This window comes from Metarhizium robertsii (genome assembly GCF_000187425.2).
Source record: "Metarhizium robertsii ARSEF 23 chromosome Unknown MAA_Scf_11, whole genome shotgun sequence".
In the NCBI taxonomy this organism is placed as follows: domain Eukaryota; kingdom Fungi; phylum Ascomycota; class Sordariomycetes; order Hypocreales; family Clavicipitaceae; genus Metarhizium; species Metarhizium robertsii.
This window is the reverse complement of record NW_011942151.1, coordinates 110127-132659: the sequence shown is the minus strand read 5'-3', so window position 1 is coordinate 132659 and position 22533 is coordinate 110127. Positions and strand designations below refer to the sequence as shown.

The window sequence follows — 22533 nt, the reverse complement described above, 5'->3', positions numbered from 1 at the left end:
GAGGCCTTTTGTTTCTAGAGCCAGCCCAACCTCATATCAATATTTACAATGCGTCCGGCAGAGTCATGGGGCGCTTCCCAGCAGGTCTCAGACGGCTCCTAGGAATTGAGGTCGCTGGCTCATCCTCGCTTGGTGATGTCGGACTTTGAAGCCTCTGGGAGTTGGTGTCCCCGTCGTTTGACCAGCTGTCACTCTGGGTCATGGTTGTCGATACTTGGCACGATTTTCTCTGTTGCTTGCTTGGTACGACATTGCTCGAACAGCTACAAAGGCACACTGAAAGATCTCAACCTCGTCCTCGTCCCTATGTCCACACATTGCCCCTGGGAGAAGGAGGGGTTGTATTGGATGCGATGTAGGGGGGGCCGATAGCTTAGGCCATTCACGTCTCTTATGTGGGACATGAGGACATGATGGCTGTAAGGCCTTCCTTTTCTCTGAACTCTTTGCGCGGCAAGGAATACAGGTGCTGAAGATGTTACTCCCTCGGTCAGAAGAGGTATCTTTTAGGGAAGAAGGGAGGGGTTGTCTTTGTAGGCACGAAGAGCAGTATTTCGAGTTCATGGAGGTGCTACAGGAGGACACGCAGAGCATCGTGAGGTCAGGTGTGGTCGTGTTCTGTAATGTAGCAATAAGAGAAACCTTCGCTCAATGAGTCAAGGGGGCTTCGGGAGGTCAACTGATGCCATCCACAGCGGTTCAATCAAATCAACAGACTGCACCTGTGTTGCAGCAACCAACAGTAGTGTGCTCTGGGATTGGCAGGTAGTTCCAACCAACATGCGTTTTCGAGCCGTGTTTGCATATCAGGCTTAGGCAGGTAGTCTTTGCAGCATGCAGTTAGACTTCGTCGCGTCAAGTACAATAGTACCAACATTGAACGCTCACATGCCAGGGGATAGGGGCGAGATGTTCCCCAAGGGGCCACGTAACGCGGGCCGTTGACACGGCAAGTGGCTCAGCCATGTGTCAAAAAAAAACAAAACAAAAAAAAACTAGTTACTTCCGTCTCTAGTACAATAAAAAGAGCAATTTTAATTTACGCGTACTAACTCTTCAAGAAATAAAGGCATAAGATGGCGCATAGAATGGGGCCGAGGATTCCCGTACCTTGGACCAAGACAAGGCAACATTGCTGCGGCATCTCTCAGTGTATGTGAAAGGGATTCTGGCTTCCTGGCATGTCATGATAACTTGGGCAATAAATTATAGATAATATTTGGAGCATCTTTAGCCAATTCTAGCAATGACTCTCAGAGCACCTAAACTCATTACAAGTATCCATCACCATGAACTAATGTTGCGTCTTTTGGCATTTCCCATTTAGCCCACTTCGCCGTCAAATTGTCCACCGCGTTCTCAAATGCCCAGTCTAGCAAAGCATCAAAGTCACGGCAGCTTTTGATCAAGTTGAAGTCCGCCAACGGCTCCGCGTAAGGCCTGCCGCGGTTGTCTATGTTCTCATAATGCACCCAGTTGTGCGTAATGATGTCCACGTCAGCGTGGCACATTATATTCTGCAATAGTATATGAATGCAGTGCTTTTTAGGCTCAGAGTGCCCAGGCGGTATCGATGTCTTGTCCCAATTCGCGCCATTCTAATAGTCGAAGTCAATCTCCTTGCGGAGTTCATTCAGACAGTGGATTTGATGGAACACGTCGATCTGTGCGAGATACTTGCCATCGCCGAAGCCCCAACTCAGAGGTGCTTTAACGCTCAGATGTGGCGACTTCCCTGATTTTATAACCGTCGTCTCATCCACGAGAATAACCTCGTATCCCTCGGTAGAGAGATGGTCCCATGCTTGTTAATGCGGAGTCGTGTGGCATTGAATATTTGGCGAATGTGAGTCAGCCCACAGGGGGCTTGCCAAATAAATTCTCATTTACGTTGTTGGTTGCGAATGCTGCTGCCTGCCTAAATATGTAAGTAAGGCCGAGGCCGACATGTCCTGCGAAGACAGGGTTTGCAGTCCTACCTTCTCCAATCGACCGAAGGTTTTACAAGGGTCTGGTAGTTCTTTCATGCAGTATTTGTCATAACTCAAGCACATCAACAGAGATAAAACGCCCCTCGAGCTGAATAAGTCTATCAGATTTTCAGACAACCATTCTGTCCCTCTGCATCTGACACTCATACTACAGAAGAGCTGTCTAGGGATATCTCCTAGTCGCACTTTGCACAAGATGAATCATGAACATTATCATGAGCGTTTCGACTTTGTTAAATCAACTCTCCAGCTCAATAATCTAGAAGTACTATCTTATCTCTTCTGTGCTGGAACGGCATATACTAACGACAATTCAGGCGACGAGCATTGAGCCAGTCGAATATGACATGAACGGCCCCCCATTTCCCTACAACAATTTCATCTACCTTGTCACTCTTTCATCGCCGACAACTACAACGATCAAGATCAAATCTTCCCAGTTTGATGAATTCCAACCAGGCACTGTGCCATTCCCAGCAAATGCTACGTCCCTGATTTTCAGACTCGCGAATTCCCATCCAGGAACTGGATTAAATAACACCAACCGTGTTGAAAATGAAGTCGCCTTTATGACCCTTGTCCGACAGGCACTTGCGAAGTCCAAATACAGTCATATTGTTCCAGATGTATACGCTTGGGCTAGCACATCTAGTGGTCAGAGTTTTAGTATACAGCAATACATGCATGGGACCATGCCTGACAGAGGATTCGAGGATTTGACTCTACAGGATAAATCAGTTGTGCTCGGACAAATGGCCGATATCCTAGCCCTACTCCAGCAGTTCAAGATTCCAACGACAGTGGATAGATTCGGAGGACTGAAGTTTGATGAAGATGGGAAGGTTGTCAGCGCGCAGATGACTTTATTCAAGGGCGAGCCTTGTACAACTTACAAGGACTTCTTAAGCGCTATATTCAAAGTCAAGTTTCAAGAAGCTGATGAGAACCCTGTGATCCGAGGTTGGAAAGAGAATGGTGTAAGAGCGAAACTTGAAAATTTTATCGATTATCGACTTAAAGAGACCTTAGAGGATTATGAGGACGTCCGCAGAGTTCTCGTTCACTCTGATTTTAGTAAGTTGCCATCTTCTATACAGCTTTAATTACTTCAGACACCTCTAATATCGACGTTTCTAGCAACAAATAATCTCCTCTTCGATGCCACCACTCTTCAGGTGACTGCGCTACTAGATTTTGACTTCTCTTATATTGGTACAGTCGCAGATGAATTCATGGGATTCTCTTTTGGTAATATATCAGGTGGTAAGCTTCCAGGACCATATGAAAGCGCATCTAATCTCAACCTTCGCAATGCAATGCTCACGGGCTTTTCAAAATCTTTCCTAAATGCGGACTGCTCAGAGGACCAATGGGATGTAGCAAAAGCATGGGACGAGGAGCTCGCCCGGGCAGGTGCAGCAAGGCCTCACACTATCTCACATTTTGAGCAAATCGCAGACATTTACTGGCTCCAGGATAAAGTAAGTCCCTTCGAATTAGATAGCCCATTCATGAGAATTCGCAAGACTGCGGAACAGCTCAAGGCGGCTCGGGATGAGACGGAGAGCCTGATTGTTAGGTTCTTGGAATGCACGAGCGCACCCTCTGATGGAGTACTGTGAAGGAACAATCAGGTGACTTTTATATTTTATGAGTAGCCTCATCGTCTCACTTTATACATATAGTGCAAATTGGTTATGTCAGAGTTTTCCTTAAGAATCTATTCCTCACCCTAGTAGTCTGTCAAGATCAAGTTGCTCGCTAAATGTCACACGGAAGTTATCCGTGACCTGTCACGTTGTACGGCACGGGCCGCTCAGAGGTCTAGGAAGACTGTTGGTTCTAATCTATGTTGGCTCTGTGATGTTGGTCACGATGTTGGTTACACAACATGATCACAAGGAATGTATTGAGGCCTTAGGCTTGACGGAAGCCTCTTGTATAGAGTGAGCCTTGTTGGGTCAAAGGATGAGATTGCAACCAAGGACCTTTGATGCAATGGTTGAATTGAGAGATGAAAGAAAGGTGTCTGATTCTGATCCCAGAGTCCAAAGGAAGCCCCTTAAATGCTCAAGAACGGCTCAGGACTTCCAGGTGAATGCAAATCTGCTCTCGTGTCCGCTCGTTCTGTCAACGTGATTCTGCCGTCCCAACTAGTCAAGCCCGTTGATTTGAAGCCGTCTCAAGACGTCCTTCTGATCACCAATCATGACGATGTCGGGCCACATTTGCCGGGCCTACTTCCGGACGTATTTCTCATCCAGGCAATATCGCCGCAAATTCAGCCTCGGTGACCTGGCGGAGCTTTGGACGCCAGAGCGAAAATCGATACGATTTTGAACACGTCACAGCGCCCTTCCTTTCTGCTGCGCATGGTGCAGCGCTGGCTGACCCTCGTGTTGGGCATGGTTGTTGCGGCGCTGGCAATTCTCATTGTGGTGCTTGCCACACAATTGCGTAGGCAGTCGGGCTTCGCTGGTGCTAGCATGGTCTCCATCATGACCTTTGGCAAGTTCATAGCCGCCATCATCCAGAACTACACGCTGCTGGAGACGTCAATGGGCGCTGTTACCCGGTTGAAGACATTCAGCGAGTCCACGCCTGTCCAGGATCCCCCAGGTGAGCACACTGCGCCTCCCTCATCTTGGCCAGATAGGAGTGTCATTGAAATACAAGATGTCACCGCATCTTATGCGTAAGTACTCTCGATCAGACGGCCCAAGAAGGGTTAGGGTTGGGGTTACGGCTAACATTTCGCTTGAAGTGGTGTTGAAACAAAAGAGGGCGACGGAAACCTCGCCCTCCGGGGTCTCACAATGAAGATTGAAGCCGGGCAAAAGGCGGCCTTGTGTGGGCGAACGTAATTTTGTGCAGTGGGAAATCGTCCATCACTCTGCTTCTCCTGGGCCTGCTGGACCCGATCCAGTTCTCCAAGTACACCCTCTCCATTGACGGTCTTCCTTTGGACACCATCGATCGCGATGCTCTACGTGACCGGCTCATTTCAGTTCCTCAAGATCCAGTCTTTCTCCCTGACGGCACTTCATTTAAGGGCAACCTGGATTCAACCGACACCGACACCGATGCCGACTGCCGGGTTGCGCTCGAGAAGAAGGCTTGTGGGACTTTGTGCTAGAGTAGGGTGGCTTAACGGCGCGACTGACGGCCGATTCTCTCAGTCAAGGCTACAGGCAGCTTTTCAGTCTTGCCCGGGCCATTATTCGACGACGCATGGCCTTGAAAGAATTGACACGCGATGTGGGCAAGTCCTATTTGCAGGCTCAGTGCGCTGAAACATCGAGGCCGAAATCGACACCATCTCAGCAACACAGCCGACCGTGAAAAAGGGCGGCGTGCTCATCCTGGATGAATTCAGCAGTAGCTTGAATGTTGATACCGAAAAGTTGTGCAGGAGATTGTTCTGCACGAGTTTGACGGGTATACGATGACAATGGTAAGCCATCGACTTGAGATGACCATGCGCTTCGACCAAGTCGTTGTCCTGGACAGAGGGTCTGTGGTTGAGCAACTTATACATGGTAAGGAAGGGGGAGTAAGCATTGACATATCCCCTCCAGACATGGAGACTGCTAGACTTTGAGATGTCATTGATACATGTACCTACGTAAATATCAACAATGCTAGCCTACTTATGTTTGGCCATTTCCATTGAAGACGTCGACGATCGAGCCAAGGCTGCGCTGGCCACTAATGCTATGGTAACTGGACGCGTTTTACTTTGTTGGACATCCGGGATCTTCCAGCCCTGTGCCTCATGCATTAATTTGTTGAACCATTAATCACTTTTGTGTTTCGTTGACACTGCACATGTGACGTCGACAGTTTAAACACCCACACCCCCAACCCAGCCGTAGCATAGGGGTCAATACCAACTAAAATGTGTACATTATATTACGTAGCTTTACGGAAGATAAAATTATTCAAACCTTCTCAATGGGTACGCTTTTGTAGAAGGAGCAGCTTTCCACTAGTGCCCTCAATGTTCATAAAAAAAAAAGGTGTAGGGTATGCGCATTCGCTCATCTAACGCATCACTGTACCAGCTCAAGGCCAGGCGAACTCAAATTGGCCCTTCATAACCCAGGCAGCTCCAAGTACCAGGGTCGATGTGATTGCGACACTGGCGAATGCTAGCTGAGGGTTGGACCACTTTCCTTGGGGGCATCGCGTACCAACGACCGACATCTTGCTAGCTTGTTGCGACCCGATGGTGTCGGCATAGCTCTTAATCTGTAAAACCATTAGCAGTCTGTCAAGAAGCAGAGAAAACTGGGGGGAACAGTTAGGGTACAAGCCTTTTCACACGCCTTGTTAATCTCCGCGAAGTTGGGATCCGCGGGGTCGTTCTTCTGTTGGATCCGTATACTGTAACGGCGGAAAATGGCACAAACAACACTAATGTCTCTGCTGGACTCGATCATTAACTGGAAAGCATCGCCCCTGGGGATTTTGATGTTGCGCTGGAACATGGCCGGATTGCGGAAGCATAGCTCAAAAGTAGCCATGGCCATGGACTGAGGAATGGCACAAAAGTTGAAGACGCTCTGGTCGTGCAGGCACTTAAGATAGGAGAAGCAGTCGCATGTATGCCGCAAAGCATTAAGGACCATCTCGGAACTGCAGTTTAGAGCAGCGTCAAGATATTCTGGCTTGAACAAGTCTTCAAACTTGTCGACATGTTTGGACCAAATCTCCTGAGGCCAGAAGCAGCGGTTGTCGTCGAAATCCTCACGCACATCCCGGGTGATATTATTCTTCTGCAGCAGCAGACCCATTGATTTGTAGAGCTGCGCGTTCTCTACCAATCTTGCGTCGCCCATGTTGGCCTCAACAATGAGGCGAGTCAGACCCTCACCCACCACACCGGCAACGTACCAGCAGTAGAGGTCGTACGCCTCGAGGGTCTTGATGTTTACGTCCCCTAAAGCAGATTTTCGCACGAAATCGGCCATGCCATTGCCCATTTGAGAGGTGATGTCCTTGATGATTGCTTGGTAGGCGGGCTTTATCTTCTTAAATTCAGTAATAACGTTGTGGAACTGCACCAGCAGTTCCCGATCCTTTTCTTCAGGCCGATTGCACGTAAAAGTCCAACCATCTTGATCGAGAAAGTTGTGGAAATCTCGCAGGAGGGGCTCTTTTGTTTTGAGGGAGATGGACGTATCGTCTTCGATGGTGTCTAGGCCACGAAGTACCAGATAGAACACACATATAGGTAATCGTAGCTCAGGGTGTAGTTCCTTGATGACAGGGCTAAAACTACGACTGGTCTGGTCTAGGAACTTGTAGCAGATTTTGGCTGTTGTCGGTTCATTGTCTTCGTCTCTCTTGTGCAGGGGATTATGCCAAAGCTTCCTACGTCCATGCAATTAATCACAGGTCAGCAGGCTCGGCATATGGATAGACAGCATCGATGATGGGACAGAACCTCGAGAATTCTGAGGGAGGGCTAAAGCCAACCATTCAATTATCATCCGCAGTTGGTGTGGATGAAAAGCAAAGTAAATGGCTTGTGATACAAGACCCATGGTGACGGATGACTGGCGCGCAGGAACACTGATGGGGCAAGATATGACGCAAAGGACGATTTTAAGGCGGCTTATGTATACAGCACGGGCGATTGGGTTGTTGTGCGTGCGGCCACAAAATGAAAAGCTATTGCGATACAGGCTCCATGGATGGGGTAAAGTTCTGCTGCGAAAAGGAGACGGGGTTGTCAGGGTCTCTATCTAGATTGGAGCTGATGACTAAGTGGCCTGGCCCTGATGATAATTGATCACTTCCTCTGGTCAGTGCTCTCTCCAGGACCTCATTTGCCGAGGGTTTACTGACATGAATTTGATTCCCCAAGCCCCTTTTTCGACTACGGAGCAACTTGTGCTTAGGACGGCGGCACAAATGTCCCCATAATGTTCTAGACACTTGTCTCGTTTTAACAATTCCTTGAGTTCCGCCCGTACTCTTTGCGGGGTCCTCTTGGTACGCTTGCGTACAAGTCGGCAATTGCCTATTCAGGCAGGTGTTAACGCTTGCGGGCCGCTTACGGGTAAACGGGAGAGCGCTAAACCGTTGACCTCATTCGACACGTATAGGGCCACAAGTGGGGCTTGTGCTGATTTTGGACAAACAAGACCCATAGCGGGTTCGACGACAAGACCAGGAAAGGATTTGGGCATGGAACGGCTCTGTTCTAGACCTGATAGAGTGCTGTGAACATACCTTGATCCATGGCCAGGTCTAAATGCGTCCTGGTGCGCAGGCGATATTTGCCTGGGACGGAGACCTAATCTATGGTCAGCTTGATAACCTTGTCAACACGCCTGGCACACCACTTGTTACACCTTGGTGTTGGTCCTGGAACCTTGGTGCCATTATGCTTTGAGAAATCCCTGCAGGTATCTGCTTGTATCCGTGCCGTGCTCAAGGCTGGCAAGCATTTCTCATGCTATATCCTACCCATCCAGAGTCCCGACTGTCATCAATTACACACCGGGCCGATGCTGCGGTGGTACTCTTGTCGACTCTACACCTTCCCCTGATCTCCCAATTGGCAAGGCAGGCAGTTGCTGTTGGTCCTCAGCTAATTCCTATACTTTTTCTCACAACTCCACTTGACCTCATAGAAATCCGTCGTTACTAATATACGTGGTATTTACATCCGGTAGCACTGGTATTTCCAAGAACGTTATCGTGTCTCACGCAGATTTTCTATCCAACAAAACCTATCAAGCAGAGCAATTTAGGTTTCAACCTAGTTCTCAAACTTACAACTACACTAAGCACATCTTTCATAAGTTTATATATTATACGGTTATGGGTCTTATTAAAGGTGGATCAAACAAAGGCAGCTATTCTATACCTGACAATATCTGTTTCTCAGCTGCTACAACCTGCTCAGCTACCGCTAGTTAAAACCATCGTCAGCGAATTGAGCTAGGTGAGGTGGAATACCAAGTTCGAAAATGCTTACTAGACGCCAAACAAGCAGAGCAGATTACAGCCGAAGTCATTGTACCTACCGGTAAAGATGCTAGTCCATTCCTAGCAGTCTTTATCTCCAATGTAACCATGGTTGAATCGACGAACAATACTTTCTCTCTTTCTACACTTATAATCTCTAACAAAGAGGAAGACAGGTTAACTAAGAATCTACCCAGCCAAATAATACCTTCCATCATCTTTACGTTACCCTGTCTCCTCATAACAGCAACTGGGAAACTCAATCGTACAAATCTAAGCAAAATAACTAAAGTCCTCTGAGCACAGAAGCTCAAAAACCTTTGTAGTTAAGGTCCAGGTAAGATGCGGATGGCTGTACAAGCCGAGGAAAGGGAGCTACAAAGTCTGTGGGCTCAGGTGCTCAACATTAAGGCCTCGACGATTGGTCTTGATAGCAGTTTCTTCCGGTTAGGCGGCGACTCAATTACTACCATGAGACTGCTATCTGAATGTGGCAAGAAGGGTCTTTGTCTATCGGTGTCTGATGTCTTACGACACCCGAAGCTCATTGCCATGGCTCCATGTGTTCAATGTATTGGTGAGGGACAATTGTGCTCAGATGAAGACCAGCTGTTGCCATTCTCGTTTCTAGGAGATGTATTCACCACCCTAAGCAGTATTGATATAATTTCGACTAGTTGTGGCATCGATATGAAAGATATTGAAGATACGTACCCTTGCACACCTTTACAAGAAGGCTGATTTGTATTAACAAGCAAGGATCAAGGAAATTATACACTCTAATTCGTACTAAATATCTCACCTGAACCAGTTGCGAGGACATTCATGTTAGCATAGGAGCGGGCTACCAAGACCTTTGCCATCCTCCGCACTAGCACTGTTTACCACTCAAGTCTGGGTCTTCTCCAGGTGTTATCATTGTGTGGACGATGTAGTAATTTTGTGGTATCGAAGCAGAGCAGCACGAGATGATACTGCATATTCTCTTCAGCGGGTCCTGCCATTATTGGGCGGTCACGAATGTCGGGTCAAGTTCTTTACAATGCCAAATGTTTTACCGATCAATGTTCATTTCACAGGGTAGAGCGCCTATCTCGTCGGGCGTTGTAACTTGTGAATGTAGCCGAGAGTTCAAGTGAGGTTGAATGTGAAAGTTGGTTGTGATCAAGGTCCATTCGTGATTGCCGGCCGACCTAACTCACAGTACGGAGTAGCGTAATTGCAATACATGTACGTACATATGTACTCCGGTACCAAGATGACCTGGTTGGTTACTATGTCAACGGCAAAGTCGATATACCAGGCATAGTAAGCCTTGACGTTTCGTCAGCCGTCTCGATTGAGGCTCCGCGTACATATCATGTAACGCAATACGTAATAATCTCCCCACCAGAGCTGTTGGTCCAACTCACAATGAACAGACAACAGCTATTGCTCTATTGCTGATTCGCAGGCTCTGGGTCCCCTGGTACGGCCTGCATGTGCCATGACTCATCCGGTGTCGTAAGCCCAATCGCAATTCTCCCTGTGCCGCGCAACTTGGATCTGGAAGCAGCTTGTTGAGGGCAAAAGACAAAAGCTTGGGAGGATGGCTCGTGCAAGTTTCATTGAGGCAGCGCCAGCATAGTCGTCGCCATGGCAAAGTGCTCCATTGAAACAGAGGACCGATTCGGTCCTGCTGCCGACTGTTATGGAGGGTTTGACTTTACACTATTATTTGAGGAGACAATCCTCACAATTATTCCCGCGATAATAGTACTGTTGCTATTGCCGTTTCTCGTCGCTGATAAGCTCAAGAGCAGTACCAAAGTTGCGCGGACATGGTTTCACAGTGTAAAGCTGGTAAGAGAGCTTGCATCTCGCATTAACCAAACGTGTGAAACACTGACCGAATTATAGGCAACGTGGGCTGCCCTGGAAGTTTCGTATTTCGTGCTATTGGGATTAAGTGTGCATCCACACAGTCCGAAGACGAGAGCATCTATCGCCGCCAATACACTGGTCCCTGTCCTGGGTCTTGGTTTGGCATTGCTGTCGCATTTGCATCATTTACGAAGTGTTCGCCCATCCACTGTTATCATTCTGTATCTTGGTTTGACCTTGATCTTTGATGTTGCTCGCTGCCGGACATTATGGGCACTTGTGGAGGGAGCGTCTACAGCCATAGTGTTTAGCGTCGCCGTCGGACTGAAGACACTCCTACTGTTGCTTGAGTCGACAGAGAAGCACAACATTTTGCTTCCAGAGTACAAGAAGCTACCACCGGAGTCGATCGCTAGCGAATTTAACCAATGGTTTGCCTGGTGGATCAATCCAGTCCTCCTCAGAGGATATAGACGACAACTCGCGCTGAAATCGTTGGACGATGTGGATCAGAACTTGCGAACATGCGGGGAATACGAAAGCTTTTATCATCGCTGGGGCGTCTGTAAGTGGCCTTTTGAAGCAATTGTGGTTCTAAATTTTGACTGGAAATTTTTCATCACCTCTCTAGGCAAGTTCAAAAGGCAACCTCGGGCGCTGCTGTTAGCCTGCATGCTACATAACAAAACTCTCCTGCTCAAGGGATTGATACCTCGTGCCTGTCAGACTGGGTTCACATTTGCACAACCCTTTCTCATCGAGCGTTTAATATCCTACATTCAAAGTCCAGAGTTGACAGAACGACCGGCATTTGGCACCGGTCTCATCATCTCGTATGCCATCGTGTACACTGGTATTGCCGTATCAACGGCCCTGACCCAGCACTGGACTCTCCAACTCATCGCCAAAATGCGAGCTGACCTCATCGATGTTATTTATCGCCACACTCTCAAAGTTCGCTCGACTTCTTTACAGGACGCCGACTCTGTCACATTGATGAGTGCTGATGTGGAGAGGATCGTGACGGGCTTCAGGACTATGCATGAGCTATGGGCGTCGCCCATTGAAGTTGGCCTTGTTCTATGGTTGTTACACGCACAACTTGGTCTCGCTCTCGTGGGACCTGCTGGTACCGTCATCATCTGTGCTGCTCTGGGCGCCGTGGTGGCCTCTGGCGCTCCGGTAGCCCAAAAAGCCTGGCTCGACTCTATCCAGACTCGCTTGGCAGCCACGGCGTCGATGCTCAAGGTCATGAAAGCCGTCAAGATGACAGGACTTGCTGATAAACTGGCTAAAATAATCACCAATATTCGCGAACGGGAGGTTCAGGTTTCATTTGGGTATAGACTCGTGTTGCTCAAGATAGTTGCTATTTCTTACTTGAGTATTGCTCTATCTCCGGTCGGCGCCTTCGGTATCTACATCTTGTTACAGCGATATATGGCTTACAACATCTTGGATGTCACCAACGCTATAACGACGCTAACCCTCTTGCAGCTTATGATTGCTCCCATGTCGCTTTTTGTGGAAGGCCTAGGTGGCATTATGGGTGCCGTCGGATGCTTCCAACGAATTCAGCAATATTTGAACACCGACATGCGTGTTGATAACAGGACCTTCAACCAGTTCTATCATCCGGATGCCATTCAATCGCAATCACACATGCCGACAACAAGCTCCAGCAGAGCAGGTTCCTTAAACGAAACTATTGTTCCTGACAATGCCAAAAGCCTGTCCCACCACGAGAAGAAAGAGGTGCCGTCCAGTAAAACTTACGAACTGGAGGAACTTGCTGAAACGGCACGGTTGGCCACTCCCCAGGAAAGCGCATTTGCAATAAGACTTCAGCATATTTCCGCCCGATGGACGGACCATCGATCATGCATCTTGCATGATTTAAGCTTCGACATTCCTCTTGGCAAACTGACAATGGTCGTTGGCCCTGTTGGTAGTGGCAAATCTACCCTCCTTCATACATTATTAGGCGAAACACTTATCTCAACTGGTTCCATCATTTCAGCCTTTCCAGATGCCGCCTTTTGTACGCAGTCATGTTGGATTATGAATGCTACCCTCCAGAAGAATATTCTTGGATCTCTACCTCTTGACCCATACTGGTATTCCACCGTGTTGAATGCCTGTGCTCTTTCTCACGACATAGATCAATTCCCACAAGGTGACAAAATGCTCGTAGGGAGTAATGGTATCAATCTCAGCGGCGGACAACAAATGCGTCTTACTCTTGCTAGAGCCTTGTACTCTCGCAAGCAAATAGTGATAATGGATGATGTCCTCAGTGGGCTTGATGCCACAACAGAAAAGCTGGTGTTTGCATCTGTATTCTCCGAATCCGGACTTCTACGACGTCATAAAATGACTGCAGTTCTGGCAACCAATTCTGGCCATCGCTTAGCTGAAGCAGATCTGATCGTGGTACTCGGTTCAGATGGTACCGTCGCTCAACTGGGAACCTATGATGAGTTATCAAGTGCCGATGGATACGTGTCAAACCTTCAAATACGGGGTCGTCAAGATGATAGCATGCAAAACAGCGGACTATGCCTCCCAACTGAGGCTGTTCGGGAAGCTCTGTCCAAAGCACTCCCGGAAATCAATGCCGCTGACGCTTCCACTAGCGATATGGATATATACAAGTATTACATTGAGTGCTTTGGATGGATCAAATGGTCAATATTTGTTGTAATTTGTGCCATGTTTGCATTCTTCTCCACATTCCCACAGGTGTGGTTGAAGTGGTGGGCAGCAGACAACATGCTGTATCCAAACACAAACGCTGCTTATTACTGGGGTATATATCTTCTTCTTGGCGTTCTGACTGTCGTTAGTCTTGGATCTGCTGCCGGGTAAGTTGTTAAAGGGACGCACTATACCAAGACGAATATTTGATGATTTATTGTGTATTAGGTTCCTCATCACCAGCCTAGCTCCTCGCGTTGCGCTGACTCTACACAAACGCCTCCTTTTTACCGTAATCAATGCTCCAATGTCTCTATTTTACACTTCAGATACTGGCTCTATTACCAACAGATTTAATCAGGATATGGAGCTTATTGACATGGATCTTCCTTTGTCATTGATCAACACAGTTGTCATGATATTCGTTCTCATTGCGCGAGCCATCTTTATCGCCGCTACTGGCAAATACATTGGAGCCGCACTTTTTTTCTGTGTCCTGGCTGTTTATGTCCTCCAGAGCTTCTACCTGCGAACGTCGCGCACATTACGGCTGCTAGACATTGAATCAAGGTCTATCCTCCTCGCGCACTTCCTTGAAACTCTGGGTGGCCTGATCATACTCAGGGCATTCAACTGGGATCAGTACTTTATCGAGCGTAACAACGAGCTTATTGACATTGTTCAAAGGCCATTTTACCTCTTGTTGAGTGTTCAGAGATGGCTTAGTCTTGTCCTGGACCTTATGGTTGGTGGTATAGCCATAGTTCTTGCCACTATTGCTGTGCAGGCACGAGGACTGGATGTCGGATTACTAGGTTTGGCTTTGGTTAGTATTGTTGGCTTCAGCGCTGGTCTAAAACAACTCATCATTCACTGGACTATGCTTGAAACATCAGCAGGTGCTATAACCCGAGTCAAGTCATTTGTTTCCACCGTCGGATGCGAGAACCTTCCCGCCGAGCGGGTAGCTGTCTCTGAGAGTTGGCCGCAGTTTGGATCTGTGGAATACCGTAACGTAATGGCCTCATATGGAAAGGGATCTGGGCCCGTCCTCCAAGACGTGTCTCTTACCATCGAGCCTGGTCAACATATAGGCATTTGTGGTCGCAGCGGAAGCGGCAAGAGTTCTTTGATAGCTTGTCTTTTTCGCCTTTTAGAACTAGACGACGGTTCTATTCATGTCGATGGCGTTGATATATCAACAATTCCGCGGCAGAAAGTACGAGAGCGACTGATTGCCCTACCGCAAGATGCGTATATCCTCCCTGGAACAGTTCGTTTCAACGTTGACCCTACTGGTGATAATGACGACGTGAGTATCATACAGGCGCTCGAGAAAGTTGGGCTGTGGAAAATGCTCTGCATTGACGAGGTTGGTGGTTTGGATGGGAAATTACCGCAGGATCTACTCTCGCATGGTCAGCGTCAACTGATGTGTCTAGCACGGGCAATGATGCGGCGCTCTTCTATTCTTGTCTTGGACGAGGCAACAGCTGCCGCTGACAGTGAGACGGAGGCACTCATACAGCACATTATCCAAGAGCGTTTTGAACGCTATACTATCATCGCTGTTGCACATCGTCTGGACACAATCCGGGAGTTTGACCGCGTCGCAGTCATGGATGCCGGCTGCATAGTAGAATGGGGAGATCCAGTCACATTATTACGGCGAGAAAGTGCTTTCCGTACACTTTACAACGATATGAAGGGCATTGCGGGACCCTGAATGACGGTTCCTCTACCTCGATACGGTACAATTCAAGTTAATCGTATCATACGAAATTCACACATTTCCAGATCCAGACCTAATCTATCAGCATGATCCCGCTGTCAAAGATTCCAGAACATACACATGTAGCAATGAAGCAGGCCATGGAGTGAGTTCTCGCGGCACTAAGATGAGCGAACCCAGTGCCGACGAGAATTTGCGAGAAACGGGCCGTTAGCGACTCTGGGGTAGAAACTCGAGCCAGGGACCATTCCTTTGTCCTGCAATGTGCTCACGCGGCTGAAACTCATTCTCAGGTTGTCTACCTCGACAGCTTGCTCCTGCTCCTGGCTTGCCTCGACCAATCCGCCCCAACTCTCCTGGAGTAAAACGAAAGTCTCCTCGGCGGAGGATGGTCCCAATGGCGATGGCAATTTGATGGTAAGCAAGGCTTTTACCAAGACAAGACCGCGTTCCGAGTGATAACGGATTGAAGGCGGCACGGGCTCGCTGGATGCTGTCTCCGGAGCCGTCGTCCTCTATCCAACGCTCTGGTCGGTCAATTTATAGGCTATTTTACTGTATCATTTGTACATGAAAGTATAATACATATTGAACATATAGTAGTAGCCGTAGTATATGCTAAATAACATTATTCTCATTTGTGTAATCCAAGAGGCACACCTCGCCGGGCCTGCTCAAACCTACTAGGTCGTCAACGCATACAATAACCAAGTACGGCTAAGCATCAAGGCTTCTGGGAATTGACCATGGTAACTCCTATTAGAAATCACTTATATTTGCGAAGCTTAAATCATCGTCTAAATAAGATGAGTGTCAGATTGCTATTCAGTGAAATTCTACTTTCCTCCGTCTATAGCTACATATTGTTGTAAAGGCATCCTGAAACGATCTTGAATTAACCGTAATATTCCTCAAGCCACTTCCGGAAATCACCAATCGTCGGGTAGTCCAAGAAAAGACTCCCGCCAACCTTGATGTCCAGCTCAATCCTGAACTTCTCCACAATCACAAGCGACATCAGGCTATCTATTCCGAGATTGTCAAAACTAGCATCATCCTCCAGGTCGGAAACTTCCAAGGCGGCTTCTCTGGCAATGACTTGCAGTGCCTTCGATGCGACGCTGTTAGACCCCGTGGCGGACTCCACGGCTGGTACCCCAGCACTGGTAGGCAGAAGCTTGTCTTTGCTCGGTCCATCAGCAACTTCAGCAGCAGGCTTGACTGGTGGCAGATTAGTTTTGCCGTGATCCCTTTCAGGGGCGGCAGGCTTGAGGGCTGGCCGTGTCGTCTTTGGCTGCGGCGCAACAATACCTTGCTTGCCTTCCATAGCTGCCGCCTTGTCTGGGGGCGAGAAGAATCGGCCCAAGAGAATGCGTGGATAGCGACGGAACTGAATTCCGCCAACCATGCCTACAATCATGTCGTCTTGCATGATGTAGACATCACCAAAATATATCGTTGGGTCCTCGACTGTTGGTATCATTTTGACATAGGAGCGATACTGCGCCCCTGGAACCAGTGGCTTCGCAAACCTCATGGAATTCCAGCCAGGGGTGACACAGTAGTTGTTCTTCGTATCGATGGCGTCAGAACAGTTCATAATGAAGCCAGCCAGGTGTGCCACGCTGTCGATGAAATATGGCGGGACTGTCCAGACTCCGCCCTCTTTGGTGGTGAGCTCTATGTTGGCGAAGCCTTCTAGTTGATGCATCACCACGGACTGCATGCCCCGGTACTTTTCTGCGTAGTCAACCAAGTTGCTTGCAAACAGGGTATACGCCATGTTGCCGGAGAATCTGCTAGCCCTGCCCTCTACGGCAAGGCGCTCAAGAGTTTCAATCCGGCTGTGGATGAGATGAGCAATGGGATTCCAACTGGAGATCCATTCATTTGCATCACCATAAATGATGTTGGCAGTAGCGAACGGCTCATGGACGTAGCCGTTGTTGTCCACATTCTGCCACGTCAAGTCAACAACACCTGAGTGGGCATCAACAGTCGAGGCTGTCACACGGATCAACTGAGGAGACTTTGTGTCGCTATTAGCCACGAGCCCTTTTGTGACGACCAGGTTGCTAATATTCATGTTTGCTTGTTTGGCTTTGGGAAGCAACTTGCGGTGCAGATAGCTACCGAGGGTGTAGGCAATGTCGGCGTGGATAGACTATAAAAATTGTGAGCACGTGGTAGTAAAGAGTCATGCGATTACATGGCTTACAGAAGTGACAACGCCGCAATCATTCATACGGTGTCCATGGGCAGCAGCAAGAAAATCGGGTTGCATGAGATCAGACTGCATGGCCACTGAACCAGCTGAGCCATTAAAGCTCTCTTCGATAATCTGCTGCACTGTTGATGTCTGAAGCTCGCTTAGCGGGGGCGACTTCAGTGCTGCCTTGGCCTTGGTTGCGTCATTCCCAGTCTCATAGAAGTTGTTGCCTTTTGTCAAACACCAGTCGCCATTGTACTGCATCCAATAGTTCTTGTTATTCCAGGAGTAAGCCGGAAGATGGAGTAGACGAAGTCTGGCCTCAAAGGGACGGTGAAACTCATTCCACCTAACGGGGATGCCCGCGAGATGCAGAGCCGCCATGCTCTCGGCCATGGTCTTCCAGTTGTCTTCACCACGCCGGATGGACGGAACGGCAAGCTGTGTGGCGGGAATTATAGACTTCACAAAGCCAGTGCATACAGGATGCGGACCGGCCTCGACCCAAACCGTCTCATCGCTGATGGTGGAAACCCTCTGGGCGTTCTGCAAAGCAGACAGAAAGTCAACTGGTTCCCTAGTAGCGCGGCGGACATAGTTGGCGCCGAGTGTCTTGCCATCGAATATAACCTTGCCAAGCAACGGGGAGATGACAGGCAACTTGGGTTCCTGAAAAGTAACTCCAGACTTACACAGGGCCTCAAAGTCATCCAAAATAGGATCCGTCTGCTCCGAGTGAAAAGCAAAGGCGACATCTAGCTTGATACACCGGAAACCGGCTTGCTCGAGGAGAATAGCAACCTCATCTATTTGTTGCTTGGTACCACTGAGCACCGTATCCGAGGGCCCGTTGATACACGCAATTGTGTACGGCTTGCCTTCTGACCTCGCCTTTATCTCTTCTAGAGAAGCCCGGACGGCCATCATACAGTGACTGCCGCTCTCACATTTCTCCTGCAGCATTTGCGCCCGTTTTCCGACCATGTATAAGGTGTCGCTGGCAGTAACCACCCCGGCTATGTGCATCGCCGCATACTCGCCAAGGCTATGGCCCATGACGACGTCGGGTTTCACTCCGAGAGACGACCAGTATTTAGCCAAGGCTATCTCGGTACTAACCAACGCAAGCTGCGTAACAACTGGGGAATGTTCGTGTTCCTTTGGATGTGATCCGTCAAGAGCAGGGATAAAAGAGGGGAAACCCTGGGCCTGAGAGAGAGAGTCAAGATGCCGAATGTGATGTTGGAACGTAGGAACATCTCGATACAGCTCTAGACTCATCGACTTGTAAGACGCTCCTTGACCAGTGAAGGTAAAGGCAATTGGCGGCGGGCCAGATTTTGCGACGGGCTTGATAGAGTCGATCTGATCCAGTCGTGAAGTCAACTGTTTCCTCAGCTGTGCAATGTTGGATGCGGCGATGGCGACGCGGTGGGTGTGCTGGTAGCGTCGCGCTGTCGTCGTGTACGCAAGATTGCCCAAGTTAGTGTTTGGATATTTATCCAGGAATCCAAGTAAGGACTCGATATTTCCAGCCAGTGACGATCTAGTCTTGGCCGATACAGAAATAACATGAGTCTGCCGCGGGTCCGTCTCATCCGCTGGGCGGACTGGTGCCTCTTCGAGGACCATGGTCGTGTTGCCACCAGCGGCTCCAAAGTTGTTCACTGCAGCAATTCGCTTCTTTCCGGGAACATGTGGCCAGGGAGTCATCTCAAATGGAATTTTGAGATTACGTTTGTCAATGTCGCGGCCAAACTTTGGGTTGATCTCCGTCTTAATACCAATATGCGGTGGAATGGCATTCTTCTGGAGCATGAGAAGCACCTTGATCAATGCTGTCGTACCAGCAACGGATTCTCCGTGACCCAAATTTGCCTTGACAGCGCCTATATGTAGAGGTTTATCTTTGCTACGGCGCTTGGCTAGAGGAGCATAAACGTCCATGATCCCCTGCATCTCTTCGTAATCGCCGGCTTGAGTGCCGGTGCCATGTAGTTCGACATAGGACACGTCTAAAGGATTAACACAAGCCTGGCGAAGCACTTGACGAGAAAGATAAGCTTGGTGACCGGCATGAGGGTGTGTAATAGATACTGCTTCCGCGGAATGGTTGGTCCCGGCGCCGAGAATGACGCCGAGAATGTTGTCGTTGTCCAGCTCGGCATCTTCAAGCCTCTTAATGACAAGAGATCCAACGCCATCTGCTCGGCAGTAACCATCTGCAGTGGCGTCCCAGGTCTTGCATGCGTTGTGGCCTTTGGTAAGGAAGTGACCATTGCATAATCCAGCGAAACCATCGGGATTGGTGAGCACGTTCACGCCGCCAGCGACAGCCATGTCCACGTCGCCAGCCCACAGAGCCTGACAAGCTACCTATCCACGTATATTAGCTTCGTTTGCTTAGGAAACCACATCAGATACTGCTGCGTCACTCACTTCAATCGCTGCCAGGCCGGAGGAGCAGGCGGTATCAATACTGTAACTGGGGCCAGCGAATTTGAAAAAGTAATTGATACGGCCCGGGCCAAACGCACGGCAACCTCCGGGGATATAGTAAGTTCCAACCTCCTGACCCTGATTCACCTCACGATAGTCGTCGGCAGCTTGGCCATAGTACGTCCCAATTCGTGGCAATGCTGTCGAGGCGGTGCGGTTTGCAACAAATCCGGCTTGTTCCAGTGCCTCATAAGCTGTGACTAGAGATAATCGCATCTGTGGATCAACTACCAGCGACTCACGTGGTGACATGTTGAAGAAGGGTGCGTCGAACAAGCCGGGCTCATCTATGAAACAACCATATTGTGTCATAGTCTTGTTAAGCTCTTTGCCGGTTGGGTCGTAATGCGTGTTGATATCGAAGCGGTCGGCAGGTATCTGCCGCGAAACATCCATGCCCTTTTCCAGGATATCCCAAAACTTTTCAGTACTTGTTGCGCCCCCTGGGAGTCTGCAAGACATGCCAACGATGGCGAGCTTGGACTGCGCGGCACCGCGGGGAGTGTTGCTTCTTGGCGCAGCAAGGGAGAGCCATGGAATGAAGTCTTTTATTAAAACTTTGCAGTCCGGCAACGTACTTTTCAAGGCAAGATTGAGGTCATTGAGTGGAATTGAATTCCCAAAGCAATTCAACACCACTCCGCGAGGTCCAGCACACTGAACCTGGTCCACCACGACACGAATAACTTCATCCCAGCAGATTGCTTTTGTCAGCAGCTCTGATATGACGCACTCAAACAGTTCTGCCGCATTATTTGCCGTGTAGGGTAGTCCGGTCCTGGTTGAGTAAACCAACAAAGCCGGCCGAGCTTTCGTAACAATGGTGTTCAAGGAGCTACCGTACACTACAGCGTGTATATCTTGTTGGTTGTAGATGTGTGGTGCGTGGCAGAGGCCTCCGTAGACTTGTAAAGGAATGCATCTTGACACGCGGAAGAACTCTGACTTGTTGAACAGACCTTTTAATCTTCCCGGTGGCCCGCTGACTGTGACGGAATTCTGGCTGATAGCACTCACAAAGATTTTCGCCGTACTCGGTGTGTTCAATCGAGAATGAAATATGTCGAGCTCGTTCTGCGCTGCAACTGGGTCGACATTATGAACTACGTACGCCCACGAGTCCTCCTTTTGCGACAAGTCTCTGGCCTCCAGGTTCTCCGAGACGCTCAGAACGTGAATTCCCAAACGGAAGGCCAACCGAACTGCATCTGCGCCTGCAAGCGGCAACTCCGAAACGGTCGATGACAACGAGATGGCCGTCGAGGCTAGCAACCCAATGCCCAAGCCAAGGAGGCCGGAATTTGAAACGTCGACGGACTCTTCAGGGTGACTTTCCACATATCTACGCCGTCAACTGTTAACGAGCCAGGGTAACAACATGGAGGGAAACGGCTACTCACCCAATATACGCCGCTAACTGAACGACGACGAGGAGAACTCCATCCACAGCGCCGCAGATGAGACCCTCGCGAAGGCCGCCATCTTCAGCCCAGCTCAGAATGGTAGTAAATGACGGAATCAAATCTTTCAGCTCGCTTGGTAGAGCGCGAACTTCTTCCTTGACGGCCCGCGTAGCTTCATCTATGAATTGCGCTAGAATTGGGTGATGTTTGTCCTTGCTGTGGCTATGCAGGAGACGTAGAAGATCTTGAAGATCGCCTTTCGGGAACTCATTGCTGAAGTATATGAAATTCATCTTGCATAGTTCTCCATCGCTGTCTGAAATTGTGTTGGGGGTGTGTATGACCATTGTTGGGAGCGAGGATCGATGAAGCAGAGATGGCAACGGAATGCTTAGCACTGATAGGGGCTTCTTGCGGATGGGGCCACCAGACTTAATTCAAGTTCAGACGTGCGGAGAGCGAGTCCAGACTTCAACACACCGATGGTACGGACGGAACATGTATGCAACAAGATATGCTCATCGGTTGCTGACGGCGAGACATGAGCGACAGTACTCGCCAGTCCGACTTCCTTCATACGAAGAAAATGTCTCCAGCCAGGTATATAAGTAAGAATTGTACAATTACAATTTGGTTATACCGTTATGCCACGTGGAAGTGCCTTTCTCGTCTATAGTCCCCAATTTGCCGCTCAAATGCAGCCGGATTTACCCAGTCGTGGCATGCCGAGGTGAGCTTTGTGCTCCGAAATGATGTACACTCCGTAGCCTCCCACAATATCAAAGTCAACGTAAATCTCCCTCTGTCAGAATCTCACAGTGGATCATGGGCCTGTTCTTTCTGAACTACATGCTCCTTCGCCCCGAGTGGATTCATCCGAAGGCCGTTCGACTTGCACCGGAACTTCTTAGCTTGATTCGGAACTCTTTGCCCGCTTGAGTCAGTTTAGGACTGTCAGAAAGTGGAGAATTTGTGTCGATATGAAAGCTGATACAGGACTACTGCATGGCAGCCACCTCCTCGGATAGACTCGTTCAAGTGTCGGAGTCCGAGCGTCAGGTTTCCTTCGGCATAAATCGAAATACCTAGCGAATTCATGGTGGCTCATTTTTCATCTGGCTTTCGGCGACGCCGCTGCAGACCCTGTTTAGGCTTATT

At 49.0% G+C, this 22533-nt stretch overlaps 4 protein-coding genes across 4 annotated transcripts; 2 read left to right on the top strand and 2 right to left on the bottom strand.

The window, feature by feature from the left end:
- Nucleotides 1–2187: 2187 nt before the first annotated feature.
- On the top strand, nucleotides 2188–5127 carry MAA_06578 (phosphotransferase enzyme family protein; the record flags this gene model as incomplete). Its single annotated transcript, XM_007824576.1, has 5 exons — nucleotides 2188–2256; nucleotides 2309–3065; nucleotides 3129–3472; nucleotides 4343–4686; nucleotides 4866–5127. The coding sequence occupies 5 exons, from the start codon at nucleotides 2188–2190 to the stop codon at nucleotides 5125–5127; spliced, it is 1776 nt and encodes a 591-aa protein (XP_007822767.1).
- A 929-nt stretch (nucleotides 5128–6056) lies between these two features.
- MAA_06577 (farnesyl-diphosphate farnesyltransferase) lies at nucleotides 6057–7540 on the bottom strand (the record flags this gene model as incomplete). Its single annotated transcript, XM_007824575.2, has 3 exons — nucleotides 6057–6242; nucleotides 6293–7367; nucleotides 7473–7540. The coding sequence occupies 3 exons, from the start codon at nucleotides 7538–7540 to the stop codon at nucleotides 6057–6059; spliced, it is 1329 nt and encodes a 442-aa protein (XP_007822766.2).
- A 3067-nt stretch (nucleotides 7541–10607) lies between these two features.
- MAA_06576 (multidrug resistance protein MDR) lies at nucleotides 10608–15258 on the top strand (the record flags this gene model as incomplete). The annotated part of the gene is made up of 4 exons (XM_007824574.2): nucleotides 10608–10814; nucleotides 10872–11400; nucleotides 11467–13699; nucleotides 13761–15258. The coding sequence occupies 4 exons, from the start codon at nucleotides 10608–10610 to the stop codon at nucleotides 15256–15258; spliced, it is 4467 nt and encodes a 1488-aa protein (XP_007822765.2).
- A 901-nt stretch (nucleotides 15259–16159) lies between these two features.
- MAA_06575 (Beta-ketoacyl synthase) lies at nucleotides 16160–21722 on the bottom strand (the record flags this gene model as incomplete). Its single annotated transcript, XM_007824573.1, has 4 exons — nucleotides 16160–17428; nucleotides 17483–19849; nucleotides 19913–21314; nucleotides 21373–21722. The coding sequence occupies 4 exons, from the start codon at nucleotides 21720–21722 to the stop codon at nucleotides 16160–16162; spliced, it is 5388 nt and encodes a 1795-aa protein (XP_007822764.1).
- Nucleotides 21723–22533: the final 811 nt, after the last annotated feature.